Source organism: Somniosus microcephalus, chromosome 11 (genome assembly GCF_052327205.1).
Source record: "Somniosus microcephalus isolate GS21.2 chromosome 11, FLI_Smic_1.0, whole genome shotgun sequence".
NCBI classification, from domain to species: Eukaryota; Metazoa; Chordata; class Chondrichthyes; order Squaliformes; family Somniosidae; genus Somniosus; species Somniosus microcephalus.
In genome coordinates, this window is record NC_140997.1 from 194,105,437 (window position 1) to 194,127,924 (window position 22,488).

At 42.9% G+C, this 22,488-nt stretch overlaps 1 protein-coding gene across 9 annotated transcripts in view; it reads left to right on the top strand.

The window, feature by feature from the left end:
- asb14a (ankyrin repeat and SOCS box containing 14a) overlaps window positions 1-22,488 on the top strand; it is a 65,109-nt gene that overhangs the window by 28,500 nt on the left and 14,121 nt on the right. For 8 of the 9 annotated variants that reach the window (XM_086001604.1, XM_086001606.1, XM_086001608.1 and 5 more), the window contains 5 exons: window positions 6,572-6,772; window positions 8,539-8,784; window positions 12,255-12,426; window positions 16,407-16,950; window positions 18,695-18,848. In XM_086001604.1, coding sequence (XP_085857730.1) covers window positions 6,572-6,772; window positions 8,539-8,784; window positions 12,255-12,426; window positions 16,407-16,950; window positions 18,695-18,848 — 1,317 coding nt within the window. The remainder of the gene's footprint in view (window positions 1-6,571; window positions 6,773-8,538; window positions 8,785-12,254; window positions 12,427-16,406; window positions 16,951-18,694; window positions 18,849-22,488) is intronic. The other variant, XM_086001605.1, reaches the window with a different exon arrangement.

Consider the following 22,488-nt stretch of genomic DNA (forward strand, 5'->3'; position numbering starts at 1 on the left):
AAATTTTGAAATTGTGCCCTGTACACCCACGTCCAAGTCATTAATATATATCAAGAAAAGCAGTGGTCCTAGAACTGACCCTTGGGGAATACCGCTGTATACCTTCTTCCAGTCCAAAAAAAAATGTTCACCACTATTCTCTGTTTCCTGTCACTTAGCCAGTTTTGTATCCATGCTGCCACTGTCCCTTTTATTCCATGGGCTTCAACTTTGCTGGCAAGCCTATTATGTGGCACTTTGTTGAACGCCTTTTGGAAATCCATGTACACTGCGTCAACCGCATTGCCCTCATCAACCCTCTCTGTTACCTCATCAAAAAACGCGATCAAGTTGGTTAAACACGATTTGCCTTTAACAAATCCATGCTGGTATTCCTTAATTAATCCACACCTGTCCAAGTGACTGTTTATTTTGTCCCTGATTACTGTTCCTAAAAGCTTCCCCACTACTGAGGTAAAACTGACTGGCCTGTAGTTGCTGGGTTTATCTTTACACCCTTTTTTGAACAATGGTGTAACATTTGCAATTCTCCAGTCCTCTGGCACCATCCCCGTTTATCTAGCTTCCCCTTAAATGCATCTCTGCTATTTGCCTCAGCTACTCCTTGTGGTAGCAAGTTCCACATTCTAACCATTCTCTGGGTAAAGAAGTTCCCATATATAGAAATTACAACACGGAAACAGGCCATTTGGCCAAACTAGTTGCCGTTTACCTTCCATCTGAGCAAATAGTTCTAAACACAATTACCCACCCTATTCCCATATCCCTTCAACCCCTTTGCCTTCTTCCACCTATCTATCCTTGAATGTTGACATCGTTTCTGACCACTAACCCTGGAAGTGAATTCCAGCGCCTCACAGGTCTCTGTGTAAAGAAGTTTCTCCTTCCCTCTGTTATAAATCTCTTACATTTAATCTTGTATCTATGGTCCCTTGTTCTTGATCCTTCTACTACTGGAAACAAACTGCTTCTATCTACCCTGCCCCATCCTTTCATAAGTTTAAACACTTCTATTATATCACCACATAATCTGCAATGTTCTAATGAACAAAGACCCAATTTTTCAAATCTTTCTTTATATTTGTATTCCCTCATACCAGACAACATCCTAGCAAATGTGTATTGTACCCTCTAAAGCCTCAATGTCCTTCCGACAGTGTGGATCCCAATAGTGCACACAGTACTCTAACTGACGTCTTATTAAAGTTTTTTATAAACTCATCATTACCTCTTGGCTTTATGTTGTATAGCTCTTGAGATCAAACCTAGGATTCTATTAGTTTTTTTGTGATCTTATCTTACTAAAATACATCACCTCACACTTACTTACATTGAATTCTATCTGTCACTTTTTAGCCCTTTTCACCATTTTATCAATATCCCTTTGCAGCTTCCGTTGGTCTTCTAAGGAATTAACTAAAACTCATATTTTGGTATAATCCCTCTCTGCCTATATCCAAATAATTTTCTGTCAGTAACATACTGATATGTGTGCCGCTGATCACTGTTGTTCATTACCGTGTTCTGTAATTAGCAGGAGTACAATGGTAAAAAGTAGAGTTGAGCAATGTAATTACATAAGCCATGCATTGCTTACAATGATCTACACTGTAGAACATTAAATAGTTCTGTGACTGAAATTGGAATTTCTGTATTTTTAGATGGGGTAAATTCTAGTAGTTTTAGATGGGGTATATCTGGAATTTTAAAATTTTAAGACTCTGGCCTCTTACCCTCTCTAGATCTTTTCATTGCAAACTGCCGCCGTGACATCGGCTGTCTCCATTTCCCTGCTCCCCTCACTCACTCCAACCTACCTCCCTCTGAACTCAGATCCAACCCCGACATTGTCATTAAACCTGCTGACAAGGGTGGTGCTGTTGTTGTTTGGCGAACCGACCTCTACCTAGCGGAAGCTGAACGCCAACTCTCCGACACCTCCTCCTACCTCCGCCTGGACCATAACCCCACCACCGAACATCAAGCCACCGTTTCCAAGACTGTCACTGACCTCATCTCCTCTGGAGATTTCCCCCCACGGCCGCCAACCTCATAGTTCCCCAACCCCGCACAGCCCGCTTCTACCTCCTTCCCAAGATCCACAAACAGGACTGCCCTGGTAGACCAATCATTTCAGCCTGTTCTTGCCCCACGGAACTTATCTCTTCCTATCTTGACTCTATTTATTCTCCCCTAGTCCAGTCTCTTCCCACCTACATCTGCGACTCTTCCGACGTCCTCCGCCTCTTTAACAGTTTCCAGTTTCCTGGGCCCAACCGTCTCTGGGGATAGGTTATTGACAAACATTCACTACAAGCCCACTGACTCCCACAGCTACCTGGACTACACTTCCTCCCACCCCACATCCTGTAAGGACTCTATTCCATTCTCCCAGTTTCTCCGTCTCCGCCGCATCTGCTCTGACGATGCCACCTTCCATACCAGTGCTTCTGACATGTCTTCCTTTTTCCTCAACCGAGGATTCCCCTCTACTGTGGTTGACACGGCCCTTGACCGTGTCCGTTCTATCTCCCGCACTTCTGCCCTCACCCTTGCCCCTCCCTCCTGGAACCACGACAGAGTTTCCCTTGTCCTCACCTTTCACCCACCAGCCTCCACATTCAACGGATCATCCTCCGCCATTTCTGCCACCTCTAGCGCGATCCCACCACCAAATGCATCTTCCCCTCACCTCCCCTTTCAGCATTCCGTAGGGACCGCTCCCTCCGCGACACCCTAGTCCACTCCTCTATCACCCCAACACCCCTTCCCCTTTGCCCGGCACCTTCCCGTGCAAGCACAGGAGATGCAACACCTGCCCTTATACCTCCCCCCCCTTCCCACTGTCCAGGGCCCCAAACACCCCTTCCAGGTGAAACAGTGATTTACTTGTACTTCTTGCAATTTAGTATACTGTATTCGCTGCTCACGATGTGGTCTCCTCTACATTGGGGAGACCAAACGCAGATTGGGTGACCGCTTTGCGGAACACCTCCGTTCAGTCCATAAGGGGGACCCCGAGCTTCCGGTCGCCTGTCACTTTAATTCTCCGCTCCACTCCCACTCAGACCTCACCGTCCTTGGCCTCTTGTATTGTTCCACGGAAGCTCAGCGTAAGCTCGAGGAACAGCACCTCATCTTTCGATTAGGCACTTTACAGCCCTCTGGACTCAACATAGAGTTCAACAATTTCAGATCATAACCTCGGCCCCTATCACATATATATATTTATATATATATATTTTATCCACACTCTTTGTCTGTCTTTTTTTCTGTTCTCCCCCACAGCCTTGTATGCAATGGCATTTCAAGTGCTCATCCAAATGCTTCTTGAATGTTGTGAGGGTTCCTGCCTCTACCACCCTTTCAGGCATTGAGTTCCACATTCCAACCACCCTCTGGGTGAAAAAGTTCCTCCTCAAATCCCCTCTAAATCTCCTGCCCCTTACCCTGAATCTATGCCCCCTTGTTATTGACCCCCCTAATTGCAGAGAAGATTCACCAGGATGTTACCTGGGATGGAGCGCCTCAGCTATGAAGAGAGGCTGGACAGGCTGGGGTTGTTTTCCTTGGAGCAAAGAAGGCTGAGGGGGGACCTGATTGAGGTGTACAAAATGATGAGGGGCATAGATAGGGTAGATAAAGAGGAACTTTTCCCCTTAGTAGGGGGGTCAATAACAAGGGGGCATAGATTCAGGGTAAGGGGCAGGAGATTTAGAGGGGATTTGAGGAGGAACTTTTTCACCCAGAGGGTGGTTGGAATGTGGAACTCAATGCCTGAAAGGGTGGTAGAGGCAGGAACCCTCACAACATTCAAGAAGCATTTGGATGAGCACTTGAAATGCCATTGCATACAAGGCTATGGACCAAATGCTGGAAAATGGGATTAGACTGGACAGGGATGGATGGGCGGCGCAGACACGATGGGCCGAAGGGCCTCTTTCTGTGCTGTAAAACTCTATGACTCTATGACTCTATGACATGGCAACTGTCTTTCATTCTGCCAGCGCAATTTACACTTCATCTAGAGCCATCCTTTGTTTCTTAACCTGTCCCATTACCATCTCCTTTTGCCTTGAATATCTCTTAATATCTCTTAATCTCTCCCGCCTTCCATCCTATCACAGACCTTCCCTTTTGTTCTTTCATCCCCTCCCCCCTTTCCCAGCCTCTACACTTGCTTAAAAATCTGTTCCTTTTCCAGTTCTGACGAAAGGTCATCGACCTGAAACGTTAACTCTGTTTCTCAATTCAATTCAATTCAATTCCAATCGCTTTATTGGCATGACAAGTTACATCTTATGTTGCCAAAGCATCGGAAAACATTCATGTTTGTTCACAAAAATACAGATCTATCCATACAGTGTATAAACCGATATATCCCTGAGTGTATAAATATATACTTTCATATAATTTATATATACTCTTTTCTTATATTTACTGGTTGTCCCTCTGTTTATGGCAAGCTGTAACATAGTGTGCCGCTAGTGTTATGCAATTTCTCTCTTCCCCTAGTAGGTATGGGAGTTTTTGGTCATCATTCAAATTTCTGAATTCCGGGCATATTTTTGTGAATTTTGGGTAGAAATTCTCCTTTATGCCCTGATATTTTCTACAAGCTGTGAGGAAGTGCATCTCTGTCGCCACCACTCCCTGACTGCAGTGAGAGCATATCCTGTCCTCTCTTGGTAGCCGGGTCTGTCTGTGTCTACCTTTTTCGATCGCCAGGTTATGTTCACTAAGTCTGTACATTGTCAAAGTTTTTCTCAGTTTGCTATCCTTTACCATGGTCAGGTAATCAGCCATGTTGTATTGTCTGTTTAGGGCCAAGTAGCAATTGAGTTTGCTTTGGGTTTTTGTTGTTTCTGCCCAATATGACAGATATTTTTCCTTTTGCTTAGCGACGATTGTGTTGGGTCGAATTCTTTGTGCTATTAATTCACAGATGCTGCCTGACCTGCTGAGTTTCTCCAGTGTTTTCTGTTTTTATTTGGGAATTTTTAAAAAATGGCTTCAGCCAGCAATGTGCCAGGGATGGCTTTATGTGAGCATCCCGACGTTATGTGGCAAGGCCATTCTGTCGGTGAAGGTGGCTGCATGCAAACATACCTAATTGAAGTCAAAGAAAACATCTGCTTAAATGGTTTTCCTTGATGTTTCAATTCATGTTGCGTTACATACATTTTAGTCCATTGTTTTTGATCGTGGAATGTACTACATTGCTACTCTGTGTGAATTCCTCTTGGTGATGGCTGCCTCAGAATATAATTTCTTTTAGTATTGGGTGTTGAGAACTAGTTTAACTAGTAGGTACAACCTGTTTAACTAGTAGGTACTCTTGTTTCTTGAACCATTAACACATGGTTTGCTGTGATTTATTTGTCAAGGAACCATTTTCAAATTCTTCCACTTCAAAGATAGGATGCTTTTATAACCCTGAAAGTATCAATAAAAGCTCCACGAGGAATAATCTCACACAATTCACAATCGGAGACTGAGTTTCCAAGGATTTGCTGAGAAATTTTGAACGGGATTTGGGGCTCTTGTCCTTTATTATTGTTATATAAACAGTTTGAACAATTCATACTGTACTGTATTAGTATCTTGCTCTTTTTGCTTCAAATATTTTATCGGTAAATAAGTCTCAGTGCTGCACTAAGTTGTCAATCTAGATATTGTGCTCAAGTCTTGGGGTGAAGCTTGAAGCCACAATCTTCTGACTCAGAGGTAAAAGAGCTATCAACTGAACCAAACTGACTTTAGTTGATGCAATTTGGGGCTAATTGCTAAACATGAGCATGATAGCCTGTACACAGCAATGAATAAAGATGCTAATTTGGATTCACAGAGACTCGGTCTGCTTACAGAAAGTGGAGTCCAGTCATGAACATGAAAAAATGCGAGAGGGAGAAAGCAAACGGTACCATTCTTCACACTGGCAGAAGGCAAAAACAAAATCCTTTTCGCAGATAGACTTCTTTAGCTCCTACCTGTATTCAGGGAAAGTTTAGCTATGGGGTTTTAAAGTTTTTATTCAGCATTACTCTTACTGTAATAGTCCATTTAGAAGTGTTAATTGATTCAGAATCTTAATAATCCTAGCTTTAGTGATTTCTACTGTTAGGTGGAAGAATTTCCTTCAGTGTATGGTACTGAATATTCTCAATGTGCTGGTTTTTTATGTCCAGTACATGTTTTTCTTCTGTAGTTCTTTATTATACTGTTTTCATACGTATTGCAGTCTTGTTGGGAACTGCAAACAATGCAGGTGAATTCCACGTACAACAGCTTGCAGATCTGGCCTTCCTTGTAAAAAGTGTTATACAAGTATCAGTGTAACTCATGTTTAAAATATTAGGTCAGTGCCAAAGATGCAAACCCAAGGGACATCATTCTAGCCACAAAGAACAAAACACTGTGACCATCCCCCTCTCTAAACTAATAATCATTGCAAGTTACCACCTGACACTACATGGGAGTTTGGGTGAGGTTGATAAAAGTTGTTATTTAACTGTGTTTGAATTCCCAAATTGATGTTTTTATTTCTAACTAAGGTTTCATTTCGTTGCAGCTTCTCATCCTAGTACACGGGAACAGAAGACCCTGAAGGGTGAAACCCCTCTGTTTTTGGCGGTTGAGTTGAACCTTATCGATAATGTGCAGTATTTACTCGAGAATGGCTGCAAACCCAATTCCAAGAATGAAGAGGGCAATTCTGTTTTAATAGCCGGTGAATCTCTCTTTAAATCTGTGCTACTGAGCTTTATCATGGGTAAAGATCAAAGTCTAAATTAGTTTAATTACTTTTCAAACCACCTACTTATTGCTATCTCCTGATCCAGTGTCAGTATCATTAGGATTAAATATTTGTGATTCCTGTGGGCTTTCATATTTTTCTACTCCTAAGTTATCATAGAATAGTACAGCAAAGAAGGAGGCCATTCGGCCCATCGAGTCTGTGCCTTCATTTTCTTCAGCCTGAGACTTAATTAATTTTGTTTTTATCTTATATTATATCCGTATTTCCAATGAGATATATAAACCAAGACTCATCTGCTTGATCATATGGATGTAAAAGATCCCATGACAGTATTCGAAGGAAAGCAGGGAACTGTCCCAGTGCCCTAGTCAGCATTCACCTCTCAATCAACACGACTACAAGAAAGATCATGCATCTTATATAATGTTTGTAAGACTTTGTTGTGCCACATTTACCTACGCAACAACAATGACTACATTTCAAAAGTACCCAATTGGTTGTGAAGTTTTTTTGAGATGTCCTGAGGAATGATTAAGGCACCATTATAAATGCAAAAAAACAAAATCAGAAAATGCTGAAAATGCAAAACAGGTTGGTCAGCATTTGCAAAGAAAAGAGACAGATTATCCCTTCATACACCCTTCATAACCTGTCTTTCCTGTTTACAGATGCTGATTAACCTGTACATTTACAGAATATTCTGTTTTTATTTCAAATTTTCAGTTTTTGCATTTTTATGTTTATTTTACAATAGAAATACAAATTCTTTTCCTTCTTTATGAAGCTTTGTTAATTATGGAAAAGTGGGACAGAAGAAAATGGGTACAAGTATAATATGGACTGCCGCATCTCTCCAAAATCATTAGCTTAACCCCTGGTGAGGTTGTTTGAAAGTTGGACAGTATATTGATGTATCATTGAATGTGATTTATGAAGCACTCGAACAAACTGAGATGACATTTGGATGGGGGTGGTGGACTTTTAGGGCCTGTTCTACCCTATAGAAGTGTATTTCACATTAATGTGATTACACAGTAACAATGCAGCAACCCAGTCCATCTCCCACTCTAGACCAAAGCAGGAAGCAGCAGGATTAGCAGGGGAAGACATAAAATTGAAATGTGGATGTATTAAGTGTTTATAGGCACGAAAACATTTGCATTATTCATTGTACTGCAGTGCAGTTAATTCAACCCACAGGAAGACTTGGTGAGCTGCTACAGCACAGTGGTTTAGTGCACCAGTCTGCCATGCCGGAGAGGAATGGCATGGATATGATCCCATGAATCCTCATTAGATGCTGTTTTTCTTAATCAGTTTAAGATGGAGGCAGTGAACTAAAGCTAGATGGTTCCTTCACAGAAATGGAAATAAAATTGAGAGAATGAGCCAGCTGAAGCTTAAGCTCCTCTTTTGCACACTTACATGGGGTTATTTAGAGGAATGTTGGCAGAAACACTTGAAGCAAAGTGCCTGCCTACTCTTTCAGTCAGGGAACGGCGTGTGCAATTGGGAGGGTAGTGGGAGGGAGAGATAAATTAGAAAGAGGATTTGAAAAAAACTTTAAACAAATGGAAACGGAAGAAGATTGTAAAGAGGATCTAATATTTGATAAATAAGGCAAGAGATTCTTGGTTACCAGAGAGATGTTTTCTAAATGTAATCAGTAACCAAAGTACTGTTAAGCTTTTACAATGTGTAATCTTGTTTATAAGATAGTGGAATTCTGAATGCATCATTTAACACAAGTCAGTGAGACCCTTTTTCTCCTTTCAAAGCTATAAGAAAGGGAGCTCTTGATGTCACCTCGATGCTGTTACGTTTTGGGGCAGCTGTGAACATGGAGTGCATTAATAATAGGACAGCCCTGCATGAAGCTGCTAAACTGGGCAGGAAGGACTTCATGGATTTACTGATTCACTCTGGAGCCAATATAGACCCTAGAAGTGCCTTTGGACTCACCCCGCTAGCTGTTGCTGCACAGAATGGATATACAGAAATGGTGAATCTTTTACTCCAAAAAGGTAATGCATCATTTGCATAGTTTATAAGCTATTGATCAGGGTGCTTCCATGGCTCTTGTTACTTGACTAGAGCAATGTCTGATAGATAAAATCCAAAGCAGAGTGATCCACTATCAGTTGAGGCTCAATAAGATGGTGCATGGCCTCAGTGTACTGCTTGACTCTAGCTGAGGTTCAAACCCCACATTCAGTGCATCATCAATGATTGGAACATTGGAATTGCTAGATGAAAAAGGACCAAGGTCCACCTAGTTCATCTTCTACTATCCTGGCAGTCACATGATACAACAATAATGAAGTTGCTGACTAATCACAGCAATCAATCTCTAACAATTAATCTACAACAAACCCAGACATGACACAAGGAAAATCCCAGTGGTGGAGAGCTTTGGGAATCATAGGTCCAAAGTTTCCTGTTCCTCCCAAGCATGCTACACTTACCACATGTCATAGAATCATAGAATGATACAGTACAGCAGGATGCTAGTCAGCCCATCATGCCTGTGCCGGCTCTTTGAAAGAGCTATACGTATATCCCATTCCCCTGCCCTTTCCCCATAGCTCTGCAATTTTTTCCTCTTTGAGTATTTATTCAATCCATGCCTCAAATTACTTGTATACTTGATTTTCTGAAAGAAACCTATCCACGTTGCATTTGAATGAATCAATACTAACTGCTTCCACCATCTCCCTAGTGAGCTTGTTCCATAGATTGACCACTCGCTCACTGAAATATTGTTTCCACAGATTAGTTTTGCATTTACCCCCCTTGAAGCACAGGCCGCGTCCTCTGGCTCTATTGTTCCTCCTTCCACCTCTAAAACACTGCCCATCCCTGCCCCTACTTCACCCCCACTGCCGCTGTAATTCTAATCCATACCTTTATCACCTCCAGACTATACTTTTGTGATGTTCAGCAAAACTGCAACCTACATAAACTCCAACTCCTCCAGATCTCTGCTGCCTACATTGCATGCTACACAAAATCCCTCACCTATCAGCCTCATCCTTGCTGACCCACTAGCTCTGCATCTCCCAGTTCATTTACTTCAACATCCTGGTCTTCATCTTCAAATTCTTTTGTGGCCTCACTCCCTCCACTTTGCAACATTCTTGAGCCCCATGTCTCTGCTTGTACTGTTCACTTTCCAATGCTGATCTACTGCCCATTTCCCTTTTTCCTCTCTCTGTTTTGCCATCAGTCGCAGAATGTGCAGCCATCTTGCTCCCATACTCCGCAACTCCTTCCCTAAACCCCAAGATTATGAAGGCATTGACAAAATTGATCAAAGCAAATAGTTCACTGTGGTGAAAAGTTCAAATACAAGTGGATACAAGTAACAAATTAGGAAGTTAGTAGTAAGAAGGGAGCTCAGGCAGAACTTTGTTATCCCACAAGTAACATGGGTGTGGAATGAGTTACCAGGAAGATCGTTGAAGCGGGCAGTACAAGTATGTTTTTGAAGAGAGGAGATTGGTGGATGTGGTAAGAAGGCAGGTAGGTAGAGTTGATCTATGAAAAGAGACAGGCTTGTTGGGACTTAATGATCTTAATTACTTGTTACCTAATTTTTTTTTTAATGTCTTTTCTGTTGTTATTTAAGAACACAAGAACAGGAGTAGGCCATTCAGCCCCTCGAGCCTGTTCCACCATTCAATTAGATCATAGCTGATTTGTACCTCAACTCCATTTACCAGCCTTTGCTCCATATCGCTTGATGCCCTTACCTAATAAAAATCTGTTGATCTTTGTCTTGAAAATTTCAATTGACCCAACATCCACAGCCATTTGGGGGAGAGAATTTCACATTTTCACTACCCTTCATGTGAAAAAATGTTTCCTTATTTCACTCCTGAATGGCCAAGCTCTCATTTTAAGATTATACCCTTTATCCTGGATTCCCCCATCAGAGGAAATAGCTTCTCTGTATCTACTCCAGTGAATCCTTTTATCATTTGAAACACTTCAATTAGATCACCCCTCAACCACTTAAACTAAGGGAATACAAGCTAACTTTATGCAACCTGTCCTCTAATTTTAATCCTTTAAGGTCCGATATCATTTTGGTAAATCTGGGCTGTACCCCCTCAAAGACCAGTATATTCTTCCTGAGGTGTGGTGCCCAGAACTGAAGGCAGTGCTCCAGATGGAGCCTGACCAAGGCTCTGTGCAACTGAAGCAGCACTTCCTCACACTTGAATTCCAATCCCTTTGAGATAAAGAACATTCTATTAGCCTTTTGATTACTTTTTGTACCTGAGCAGTAGCTTTCAGTGATCTGTTTACCTGGACACCCGAATCCTTTTCCTCCTCTACAGTTTCTAGTCTCTTGCCATGAAGAAATATTCCGACTTGTCTTTCTTGGATCCAGAGTGGACGACCTCACACTTCCCCACATAGAACTCCATCTGCCATGATTTTGCCTATTAACTTAATCTGTCTATGTCCCTTTGTAACTTTGTATTTCCATCTACACAATTTACTGTTCCTCCTAACTTAGTGTCATCTGCAGGCTTAGATGTATAACTCTCTATTCCTTCATCCACATCATTGACATATATGGTGAAAAGCTAAGGGCCCAGTCGAGATCCCTGGGGAACACAACTTGTCACATTGCACCAGAGTACATTCCCTTATCCCTACTCTATATCTCCTACCTATCAACCAATTATCAACCCATGTCCTAAGGTTACATGTGCTCTCATTTTTGCTAATAAACTGTGCAGCTAAACAAGTGTCCACCTATTGGGACTTCTGACCCTTTCTTTCATTTTTCGAGCATATTTTGTTCTGCATTTGTTTGTCTGAGGATATTTGTAGATTTAATTGCCAGATACAGAAATCAGGAAAATACATTTAAAATTTAGAGGTTTGGAATTGTACTCATTTTATTATGGGGGCATAGGCTAAGTCACTGTTCAAAAATAATTGGAATATTATTTCCAGAAGCAGGCGCCCAGTGAAGTGGTAAGGAAACTTATTGTGGTGGCTGATTTAGTTTCACCCACTGGAATACTCACCAGCAGATCATAGTTTTTTAAGGTGTTGTTTCTCCCGCAGATCTATCTCACAAACCTTCTGCTGCAGAAAGGTTGTGCAAATATGGCTATTTAGAGCAGGAAGCTCCTTGATCTGTGCTGAGCTGCCTGGTCTCGGGCAACACCACGTGTGTTATAATTGGCCTTTTCTATTGACAGCACCAAACCTCCTTGTGGTCTCAAACTGTGCTTGGTGCTGAATTTTAGGAATCTTTATGCTGCAGACCCTTGCTCTTTGGGAACTGGAGTGAGCACGTTCAAACTCATTTCATATCACTTTCTGACAGCTAACAGAGAGGGGAAACTTTCATGATCTCACTGTGAGCTGAATTCAAACCAAGGTCTAAATATGAAAGCGCGGGCATCATACCTCTGTCCCACCCTGCCTCACCCTACTTCCTACTTTAAACTAACTTGTCTCTGTTTCACAGGAGCTGATGTCCTGTCTCAAGCTTCTGATGGCGTGTCTGTGTTATTTGAGGCTGCTACAGTTGTGAACTCAGAATGCCTGGCACTCCTATTGGAATATGGGGCTGATGCCAATGTTCCTAAATACTCTGGTCACCTGCCCATTCACAGGGCATCATACAAAGGGCACTATGAGTAAGTCTGAGAAAAATGTATCAAGCAGAACACAGCTACAGTGGTGATGTTTTTACTTCGAATAGTTTGAATAAAAATCTGAGGTGAAATTGCAGAGATTTTTTGAAAACGTTTAAAAATGTTAAAATACTGTGGCTATAATTTAGACAAATCTAAAGTTTGCATTTTCAATTATACTGAGGTAAATATAAAAATTGCTTTATTCCTTTCTATCTCCTATGTAGTGACTTTGACTGAATATTCTATATTCTGGTTGAAGAGACTGATCTTCAAGGGCTTTACCAAAGCAGTTTCCTCTGGACTGCTGAAATTCCACCTGAAGTGGAGTTGCTGCCCATTTACTCACTCTCAAGTTGACTAGGAACCTGACCTTGGTTCAGTCTTGTATATAAAGAACTGGCCCAGGTCATCAGACTTTTGTTTGGAGGTGCAGAGAGACTGAATGCAAATGTGAGCCATGGCTATATTCAAATGCTGCTTCTTCAAGTCTGTGGCACTTGTATCTATCAGCCGGCACTGTTGTCTTTGTCGTCCATTTTGTCATCCACAATCATTGTTTAAAACACAAAAATGAATAATATTCTTATAGCTTCATCATTAGGAGTCTTCAGTACAAACTTCCTGTAGTCACAGGACAATGATAGTTTGGAAATTAATCTGTTGTGATCTGACAATATTAATTTCCAGTATTGAAATAGGACCGCCTTGGAACTGTTACTTATCTGTAAGATGCTGAAGCATTATTATAGGAATCTCATGCAAATTTTCTCTGCCAATATTTTCTTTCATAAAGTATTCTGCATAAGGCATTTCCTCTGCTTTAGGACACCCGCCAGCTTTTGATGCCAATCTAAGAAGCATTTGCCCGTGGGCTGCTTTATTTCTTCCAGCCCAACTCTACATATGGTGGGCTGCTCCACCAAGTGCCCTGGCTGGGAACTGGCAAAGCTCGTTATCATCAGCCACTGTTGGAACTGAGGCCCCATAAAAAAAATAAGATGCAAAGCGAGCCATTTAATTACTCTGCTCCTAAGCTACTCAAGAATAATTTTTTTAAATGGTTGGGAATATCAGTCTATAAACTCTTATTTAAACGAGCAGCTTTATGCTAGGAGATACTGATATTAGTGTTACACTGAGATACATTCCTGTGTAAATCCTCCAGATCAAGTAACACCAGTTAGAAAACATGCCCACGAACTAGCTAGGTGACACTTGACAATGCCAGGTATAAACATTTACGTGATGTGAAACTAATAATGTTATCCTACCAGCTTTTGCATTTCAGCAGATTCTCCTGGTGCAGCTTATCCACACCCTCACCTCCACCTTTGATGCCTTGGTCCCTATTAAAACCATTACTCTCTCTCGCCCTGGCCATTCCCCCTGGTACAGCCCTCACCTTTGTTCCCTCAAGTCGAAGGGACACAGACTTGAATGGATATGGCGGACAACTGGTTTAACCATTCATCGCCAGATCTGGCTGGACCACATAAAGCATTATTGGGTCCTGCTCTCGTCTGCCAAAACTGCTCACTATTCCAGGATCATTCTGGAATGCAAAGATAAACCCCAGCTTCTATTCTCTACTGCTGTCTTCTTAAATCCCTCTCCCCTGTCTCCTCCACCCTCACCTCCAACAACAAGTGCGAGGAGCTCATGGACTTCTCTGTCTCTAAGATTGAGACCATCCAATCAGCTGCCTCTGCCACTTCCCTTCCTTCCCCTAGCCCACTGGGCCACACTTCCTCCAAGGTTCCCCCCTTCCCTAGCCCTGAACTCGCATCTTTCTCCAGTTTCTCTACGCTCTCCCCTCTTGACCTCTCCGTGTTCATCTTGTCCATGAGACCCACTTCCTGCTCCCTCGACCGTATTCCCACTAAACTGCTGACCACCCAACTTCCTTTTCTGGCTCCCATGTTAGTTAACATTGTTAATGGTTAACTCTTCTCAGGTACTGTCCCTCTCTCCTTCAAATCTGCTGTCATCACCCCTCTCCTCAAAAAAACCCTCGACCCCTCCGTCCTTGCAAACTACCACCCCATCTCCAACCTTCCTTTCCTCTCCAAAGCCCTTGAACGTGTTGTCGCCTCACAAATCTGTGCCCATCTTTCCCAGAACTCCATGTTTGAATCCCTCCAATCAGGTTTCCGCCCCTGCCACAGTACCGAAATGGCTCTCATCAAAGTCACAAATGACATCCTTTGTGACTGTGACAAAGTTAAACTATCCCTTCTCGTCCCGTCTGCAGCCTTTGACAAGGTTGACCACTCCATCCTTCTCCAACGCCTCTCCACCATCGTCCAGCTGGGTGGGACTGCACTCGCCTGGTTCCATTCTTATCTATCTAATTGTAGCCAGAGAATCACCTGCAATGGCTTCTCTTCCCACTCCGGCATCGTTATCTCTGGTGTCCCCAAGGATCTATCCTTGCCCGCCTCCTATTTCTCAACTGCATGTTGCCCCTTGGCGATATCATCCGAAAACACAGCATCAGTTTCCACATGTACGCTGATGACACCCAGCTCTACATCACCACCACTTCTCTCGACCTTTCCACGGTCTCTAAATTGTCAGACTGCTTATCCGACATCCATTTCTGGATGAGCAGAAATTTTCTCCAATTAAATATTGGGAAGACCGAAGCCATTGTTTTCAGTCCCTGCCACAAATTCCGTTCCCTAGCCACTGACTCCATCCCTCTCCCTAACATCTGGCTGAGGCTGAACCACACTGTTCGCAACCTTGGTGTTATATTTGACCCTGAAATGAGCTTCTGACCACATATCCGCGGCATAACTAAGACCGCCTACTTCCACCTCCATAACATTGCCCACGTTCACCCCTACCTCAGCTCATCTGCTGCTGAAACCCTCATCCATGCCTTTGTTACCTCTAGACTTGACTATTCCACTGCACTCCAGGCTGGCCTCCCACATTGTACCCTACGTAAACTTGAGGTCATACAAAACTCGGCTGCCCATGTTCTAACTCGCACCAAGTCCCATTCACCCATCTCCCCTGTACTCGCTGACCTACATTGGCTCCCGGTTAAGCAATGCCTCGATTTCAAAATTCTCATCCTTGTTTTCAAATCCCTCCATGGCCTCGCCCCTCTGTTTCTCTGTAATCTCTTCCAGCCCCACAACCCCCTGAGATTTCTGTGCTCCTCTAATTCTGCTCTCTTGAGCATCCCTGACTAATTGCTCAACCATTGGTGGCTGGGCCTTCAGCTGCCTAGGTCCGAAGCTCTGGAATTTCCTCTGTAAACCTCTCCGCCTCGCTACCTCTCTTTCCTCTTTTAAGACGCTCCTTAAAACCCACCTCTTTGACCCTCAAGTGCCCTAATTTCTTCTTATGTGGCTCGGTGCCAAATTTTGGCCTTATAACACTCCTGTGAAGCACCTTGGGACGTTTTACTACGTTAAAGATGCTATATAAATACAAGTTGTTGTTGTTATCCCTGTTTACATTCCCCCCACTGACAATCTCCATCGGCTGATGGCCAGAAGTGGAGCTGGCAAATTCTGCAGTAGCTTAGAAAATCCGTGAAGAATTGAGTCTCCACTGCCACCACAGCAAGATAAGTCAGATCATGTCTTACTGCAGCTTAAGGCAAGAGAACTGTGCATGTGCTGTCAGCTGCTGATTTGTAACACTAAAAGAGCCTGAAGTTGGTGGGGCTTATGTAAACAGAACAGAGACAGGCTACTGCCTTTAGCTTCAATATGAAATAAAAACAAAAATTGCTGGAAAATACAATTTGTCGCTCAGCATCTGTTTTAAAAAAATAGGTAAATTTGAGACCCTTTGTCCAGCTGATTAAGGGTGTAAACCTGAAACATTAATTTCACCGGTCACTTTATTCCAGTACTGGTGGACTTGCTGTGTATTTCTGAGATGTTCTGTTTTATTTCTGATTTCCACTATTTGCAGTTTTTTCAAATTACTGTTGTTTATTCTTGTTTGGTTTGCCTTAGCGCGGTGAAGCTGTTAATTCCAGTGACGGATTACTCTGCTATTAAGGAGAGTGGGATAAGTCCAGTGCACTCTGCAACAGCAGGTGGCCACCAAGAATGCCTCAAGTTGCTTCTGCAGTACAATTTCGATGTCAATTTCATGCTCAGTCCCAGGCTTCGCAGAGGTTACGATGATCACAGAAAATCTGCTCTCTATTTTGCTGTGTCAAATAATGATGTCTACTCTGCTCGGCTCCTCCTGGAGGCTGGAGCACTACCAAACCAAGATCCTATCAATTGTCTCCAGCTAGCTGTAAGATTGGGCAACTATGAGCTCATAAACTTGCTTCTTCGCCATGGAGCCAATGTGAATTACTATTGCAGAGTGAACACAACTCACTTCCCATCCGCTCTACAATATGCATTAAATGATGAGGTTATGCTGAGGATGTTGTTCCGTTACGGCTATGACATCCATCGATGCTTTGATTGCCCACACGAAAACAAAATTCATCCCCTGTTTGCCTTTGAAGGATGGACACCTACAGTCATTAAAGACAACATGGTAAGTACTGGATTAGTCTGTATTTCAGTGTCAGAGTAACTGGGCACTCCACATGGCTTTGTGACAGATCCCTGACCAATCACTGTTAGATTTTGGCCCAGATTTTGCAGTAAAAATAATGGTGAGGCTATCAGCGCTCACCGTTATTAAAGTGTAAATCGGACAGCAACTTCCGCCGATTGCACATGCACAGTTAAACGCAGAAACCAGGAAGCTGCTGTCCGAGTTGCCCTGCTCCTCCCGAAGCTTCTCTTTAATAGTATCTCGTCAAGAGACTCGGCATTGAACTACATGGAATGGCGTGAAGTTGCGTTCTTACTAGATAGAAACCAACTAAACTTGCCAGAAAAAGTTAGGGCTTGTCCATTCCAGTGTAAGTAAATCTTAATGGCATGATAAGTCTTAACTACTGCCAAACAACCTCTCTGGTACTTAAAATTAACTTTCACAAGTGTGGAGTCTTATTCCATCAGATTTTAATTATTGTTGGAGATTTATTTAAATTACAACATTTAAATAATTTTTGTAATTTTTTCTTTCTGTCTCTTTTATCGCTCTCTTTTAATCCCATCTTTCTTTCCCTCTATTTCACTTTCTGTACATGATTTGGCATTGAATTAAATATTCTAACTGACACTTCCTGGTTCAGACTCTGCGTGTCTCGGTAAGGTTTCTTCAATCTGATTGGTTAAGGAGATACACAGTTGCTCGTCCTGTTCACACAGGTCCCAGATCCCCTGCAGAGGGCGCTGTGCTGAAATGGCTTTCTAATCACCACAAGTTCCAGTGCAAAAGCCCACAGAAAGTCTGTGGACAAGTGGAAGTGTAATGAACAGCACTGTTCGTTTGCCACTGACCACAAAATCCAGGCCATTATGTGCTTTGAAGGCTGGTTCTCGATCTGAGTTTTATGATCAAATACTCTCAGATCAAAACTTATTTTGATTTTTTAGATTTGTATCTTATGTTAGTTAACAAACCATATAATTATATTCTCCTGTGTAAGACGTATATTTCTTTGTGTAGCCCTTGTTCCTTCTCTCTCTTTATATCAGAAAAGTGTATCTACCTTCCAGAAGCTCAGATCTTCATGCACCTATAGTAACTAAGTGAGCACATGTATCAATGAGTCAAACACAGCAGAATCATCCCAGCTCTGGGCTAATTTAGCTGATCTCAGCCAAGATGGCAAGTGGGTTTCATACCCTTGGACAAGGGAGGGGTAAATTTTTCAGGGTTTCCACTCATGCCCGCCATAAAGTAACCTCTGCTGGAAAGTGCATGAGTGCACTCAGGGTGTGGACAGGATCGAGCTTGGCTGCAATGCTCTCCACAGTTGAACAAACTGTCTACATTCCCCATGTACGATGAATCAACACTGCTCAATACTGAAACTATGCCAAAAGTGGAAAGGTTTCATTGTTCAGCACTGAAGTATGTTTCCTTAAACACAGAAATCCACCAAAAAGATAATAGAATTTAAAAAGATGCACAGTTGAGCTACGAAACGGGCTTCATGAACACAAGTTTCTGGGGTTTCAGGAGTAAATGAAACAGTTCAGTTCACTAAGCTCGAATATGCCACAGCAATGCTTTCATTCAAGCAAGACTTTAATGCTCTGAAATGTTACTGAATTCAGCTGCGGACAATGCTTTTTGTTGTCGTTTGAAAAGGGAGAAGGAAACGATCAATTTTTAAAACATTTACCCGAATATTATTTAGTCTGTTGAATTTCTATTTCAGTTTTGTGAAGTCATTACTTTAAACTGGTTAAAGCACCTATCTGGGAAAGTGATCCGTGTGATGTTGGATTATGTGGCTCACGTTCATTTCTGCTCTAAACTGGAAGCTGCACTTGAACAACAAGATGAATGGTCAGAAATCAGACATATCACAAGTAAGTTTTTGATTATATGGTTTCAATGTCTTTGGTAATTAAGGTGCACTAATGAATATTAGCTCAACATAATGGCTTTCCCAGGGCACATATAGGGTGCATTTATACTGCAAACTTAGTGTCACAGCAAAATAGTTTCTTCTTTGTAGCAATGCTAAAATTGCAGTATAAATTCAGAGTCCAACCCAACTCCTAAGAGAAGCGGTGTGAGAGTACTTGGGTTTTACACTGTGGAGTATAACTCCACTGTGCTGTCAAATCTGTTTTAACAAGTCGCTTGGAGCTCCTTAGCACTTTTTAAATCTACCTGGAATTAATTTAAATATTTAGAGTGCGGATGGTGGCATCTATTATGTCCGTGTGTAATTGAGACACGGACTGCAGGAGTTGGTTATAACAGGTCTTTACTGAGTGGAGACAAACTGGAACTAACTATGCAAAGTTACTACACAAGCTTATATACAGGGGTGGTCACTACTGGTACTGCAGTATACAGGGGCTGCAGAATATAGTTCCTTCTGCAAAGTACATACACTACAATTCCTCCCCTTTTAGCTAAACAGTACATAACATTCGATTAATAATTAAATAACATATTTACAATTACAGTTGTCATATACATTAGCTGAAGTTAAGCAATTATAAGTTCAGTCTTTGAGGAGGCTTCCTGACTCTGTCTGGATAACGCCTCTTTGGGGTATCAGGTTCTTCTGGCAGAGTTGATTCGGAATCAACATCGTTGTTGGGTTCGTCTGCTTCCAATATTCCCGATTCTGAGGTAGATGCAATTGGTACTTCGGTTTCATCACCAGGTGTATCGGATCGTGGTGTGGAATTGACGTTTTCCAGTGACTCTAGAATCTGGTCAGCATGGCATCTTACAATGCTCTCTCCAACATCCACGGTATACATTAGAGGTCCTTGCCGTGTACAGATCGTTCCTGGCTGCCATTTCTCTGTGCGGTAGTCCCGGGCCAAAACTGGTTGACCTATCTTAAAACTCCTGGTCGGCCTTTCATTCATATTCTGAAACTGCCTGTTCTCCACATCTCTTCTGATGTTTGGCTTAACCAAATCCAAGCGGCATCGTAGTCTTCGATTGAAGAACATCATGGCTGGAGTTTGGTTGGTAACCGCATGTGTCGCATTCCGGTAGGCAAACAAGAAGTTATCCACCTTGTGTTGTAGGGGTATGTCTTCATTACACATTGCCTTGATAGCCTTCTTGAATGTTTGAACGAACCTCTCAGCCAATCCATTGGTGGCTGGATGATATGGGGCGGATGTGTAATGCTTAACACCATTGTTCTTTAAGAACCTCCGGAACTCTTCAGACACAAACTGTGGTCCATTGTCGGAGCAAATCTGTTCAGGCAGCCCATTTCTGGCGAATATGGTTCGTAAGACTGTGATAGTTTTTTCTGTGGTGGTTGAGGACATTTTTATTACCTCTGGCCACTTTGAATGTGCATCCACCGCAATTAAAAACATCGAGTCCATAAATGGACCAGCAAAATCAATGTGCACCCTTTGCCATGGAGATAAGGGCCACTCCCATGGATGTAGAGGGGCTTGTCGTGGGGCGTTTTGGACCTTCTGGCATCCTGTACAGCTCTTGGTCATCTCTTCGATTTCTCTATCGATTCCGGGCCACCACACAAACGCTCTGGCTAAGTTCTTCCTTTTTACCCCTCCCAGATGACCCTTATGAAGCTCATTGAGCAATCTATCCTTCAATTTGGGTGGAATTACTACTCTGGATCCACACATCAAGGTTCCTCTGCACACTGACAGCTGTTCTCTTCTCGGCGAGAATGCTGGCAACAGTGGTTCGCCATGTGCTGGCCATCTCTTCACCGTTAAATCATAGACCCAGGAGAGTGTCGGGTCATTTCGTGTTTCCTTTTCTATGTTTGCATTCGTCACAGGTAGACATTCGACTATGGTCGAGTGGAATATCTCCACTGGATCCACTGCAGGTGCTTCTTCCACCGTCGGCAACGGTAGGCGCGACAATCCATCAGCATTCCCATGCTGTTTAGTTCCTTTGTACTCTATGTCATATTGGTGTGCCCCTAGGAAAAGGGACCACCTCTGTAGCCGTTGTGCTGTCATTATCGGGACGCCCTTCTGAGGGTTGAAAATGGAGACGAGAGGTTGATGATCAGTTAGTAGAGTAAATTTCTGACCGTGCAGGTAGTGATTGAACTTCTTCACCCCCCACACCAGGTTGAGGGCCTCTCTGTCAATCTGGGTGTAGTTACACTCGGCTGAAGTTAACGAGCGTGACGCAAAAGCTATCGGCCTCTCTGAACCATCAAGGAATTTATGTGACAGTACCGCTCCAATGCCGTAGGGAGACGCATCACACGCCAGTCTTATCGGTAGTGATGGGTTGTAGTGAGCCAATACTTCTCTTGAAGTGATTAGGTCTTTACTCTTCTGAAAGGCCCGCTTACATTCATCGCTCCATTTCCATGCTACTCCAGTTTGTAGTAGGGCTTTCAGTGGGTGCAGAATTGTGGACAAATTCGGCAAAAACTTATGGTAGTAGTTCACCAATCCGAGGAATGACCTCAGTTGCGACACATTTTCAGGCACTGGAGCCTTAACTACCGCTTCAATTTTGTCAGGGGACTTATGTAACCCCTTATCATCAATCACGTGGCCACAATACGATATCTGTTTCTTAAAAAACTCGCACTTGGGGCGATTGGCTCGTAGCCCATGTTCTCTTAGTCTAGTGAGCACCTGCTCTAGGTTGGCAAGGTGTTCACTGTCATCTTCACCTGTCACTAGGATGTCGTCCAAGTAACACTGAGTCCCCGGAATCCCTTGCAGGACTTGTTCCATCGCTCTTTGCCATATCGCCGGAGCTGATGCTACTCCGAATACCAGTCGATTATACTGGTAAAGACCTTTGTGAGTGTTTATCGTGAGATACTTCCTAGAGGATTCTTCAACCTCCATCTGCAAATATGCTTGTGCTAGGTCAATTTTTGTAAAACGCTTCCCTACAGATAGTGAGGCGAAAATATCTTCTATCCTCGGGAGAGGATATTGTACTGTGTGAAGGACTGGGTTCACCGTCACCTTGAAGTCCCCACAGATGCGAACCTTCCTTGGCTCCTCAGACTTATTGTTTAACATTTTCTTCATGACAGGAACGATGGGTGTCGCCCACTCGCTCCAGTCTACTTTAGATAACACGCCTGCATTCTCCAGATTCTCCAGCTCTGCCTCGACGGCTGGGCGAATTGCATATGGTGCCGGTCTTGCTTTGAAAAACTTGGGAATTGCATTCTCTTCTATTTTTATCGAGGCGGTTACGCCTTTAAGAGTTCCCAGTTCTTGTTGAAATACCTCTTTGGCGTTAGCTAAGATTTTTGACAATCGTCCAGGTGTGACGTCATCATCCTTTTTACCAGCCACCGTCAGTGCCTGAATGGAGTGCCAGTCTAAACTTATCTTTCTGATCCATTCATGTCCCAATAATGGTGGTCCACCATCTTGCAGTATGTACAGATACAATTTCTGTATTTCCTTGCTGTTGTATTCGACAGGCACCCTTATTTTCCCTCTGGGGTATACTTTTTGCCCCGTATACGTCTTCAAGCCAATGGATGTCTCTTTCAAGGGT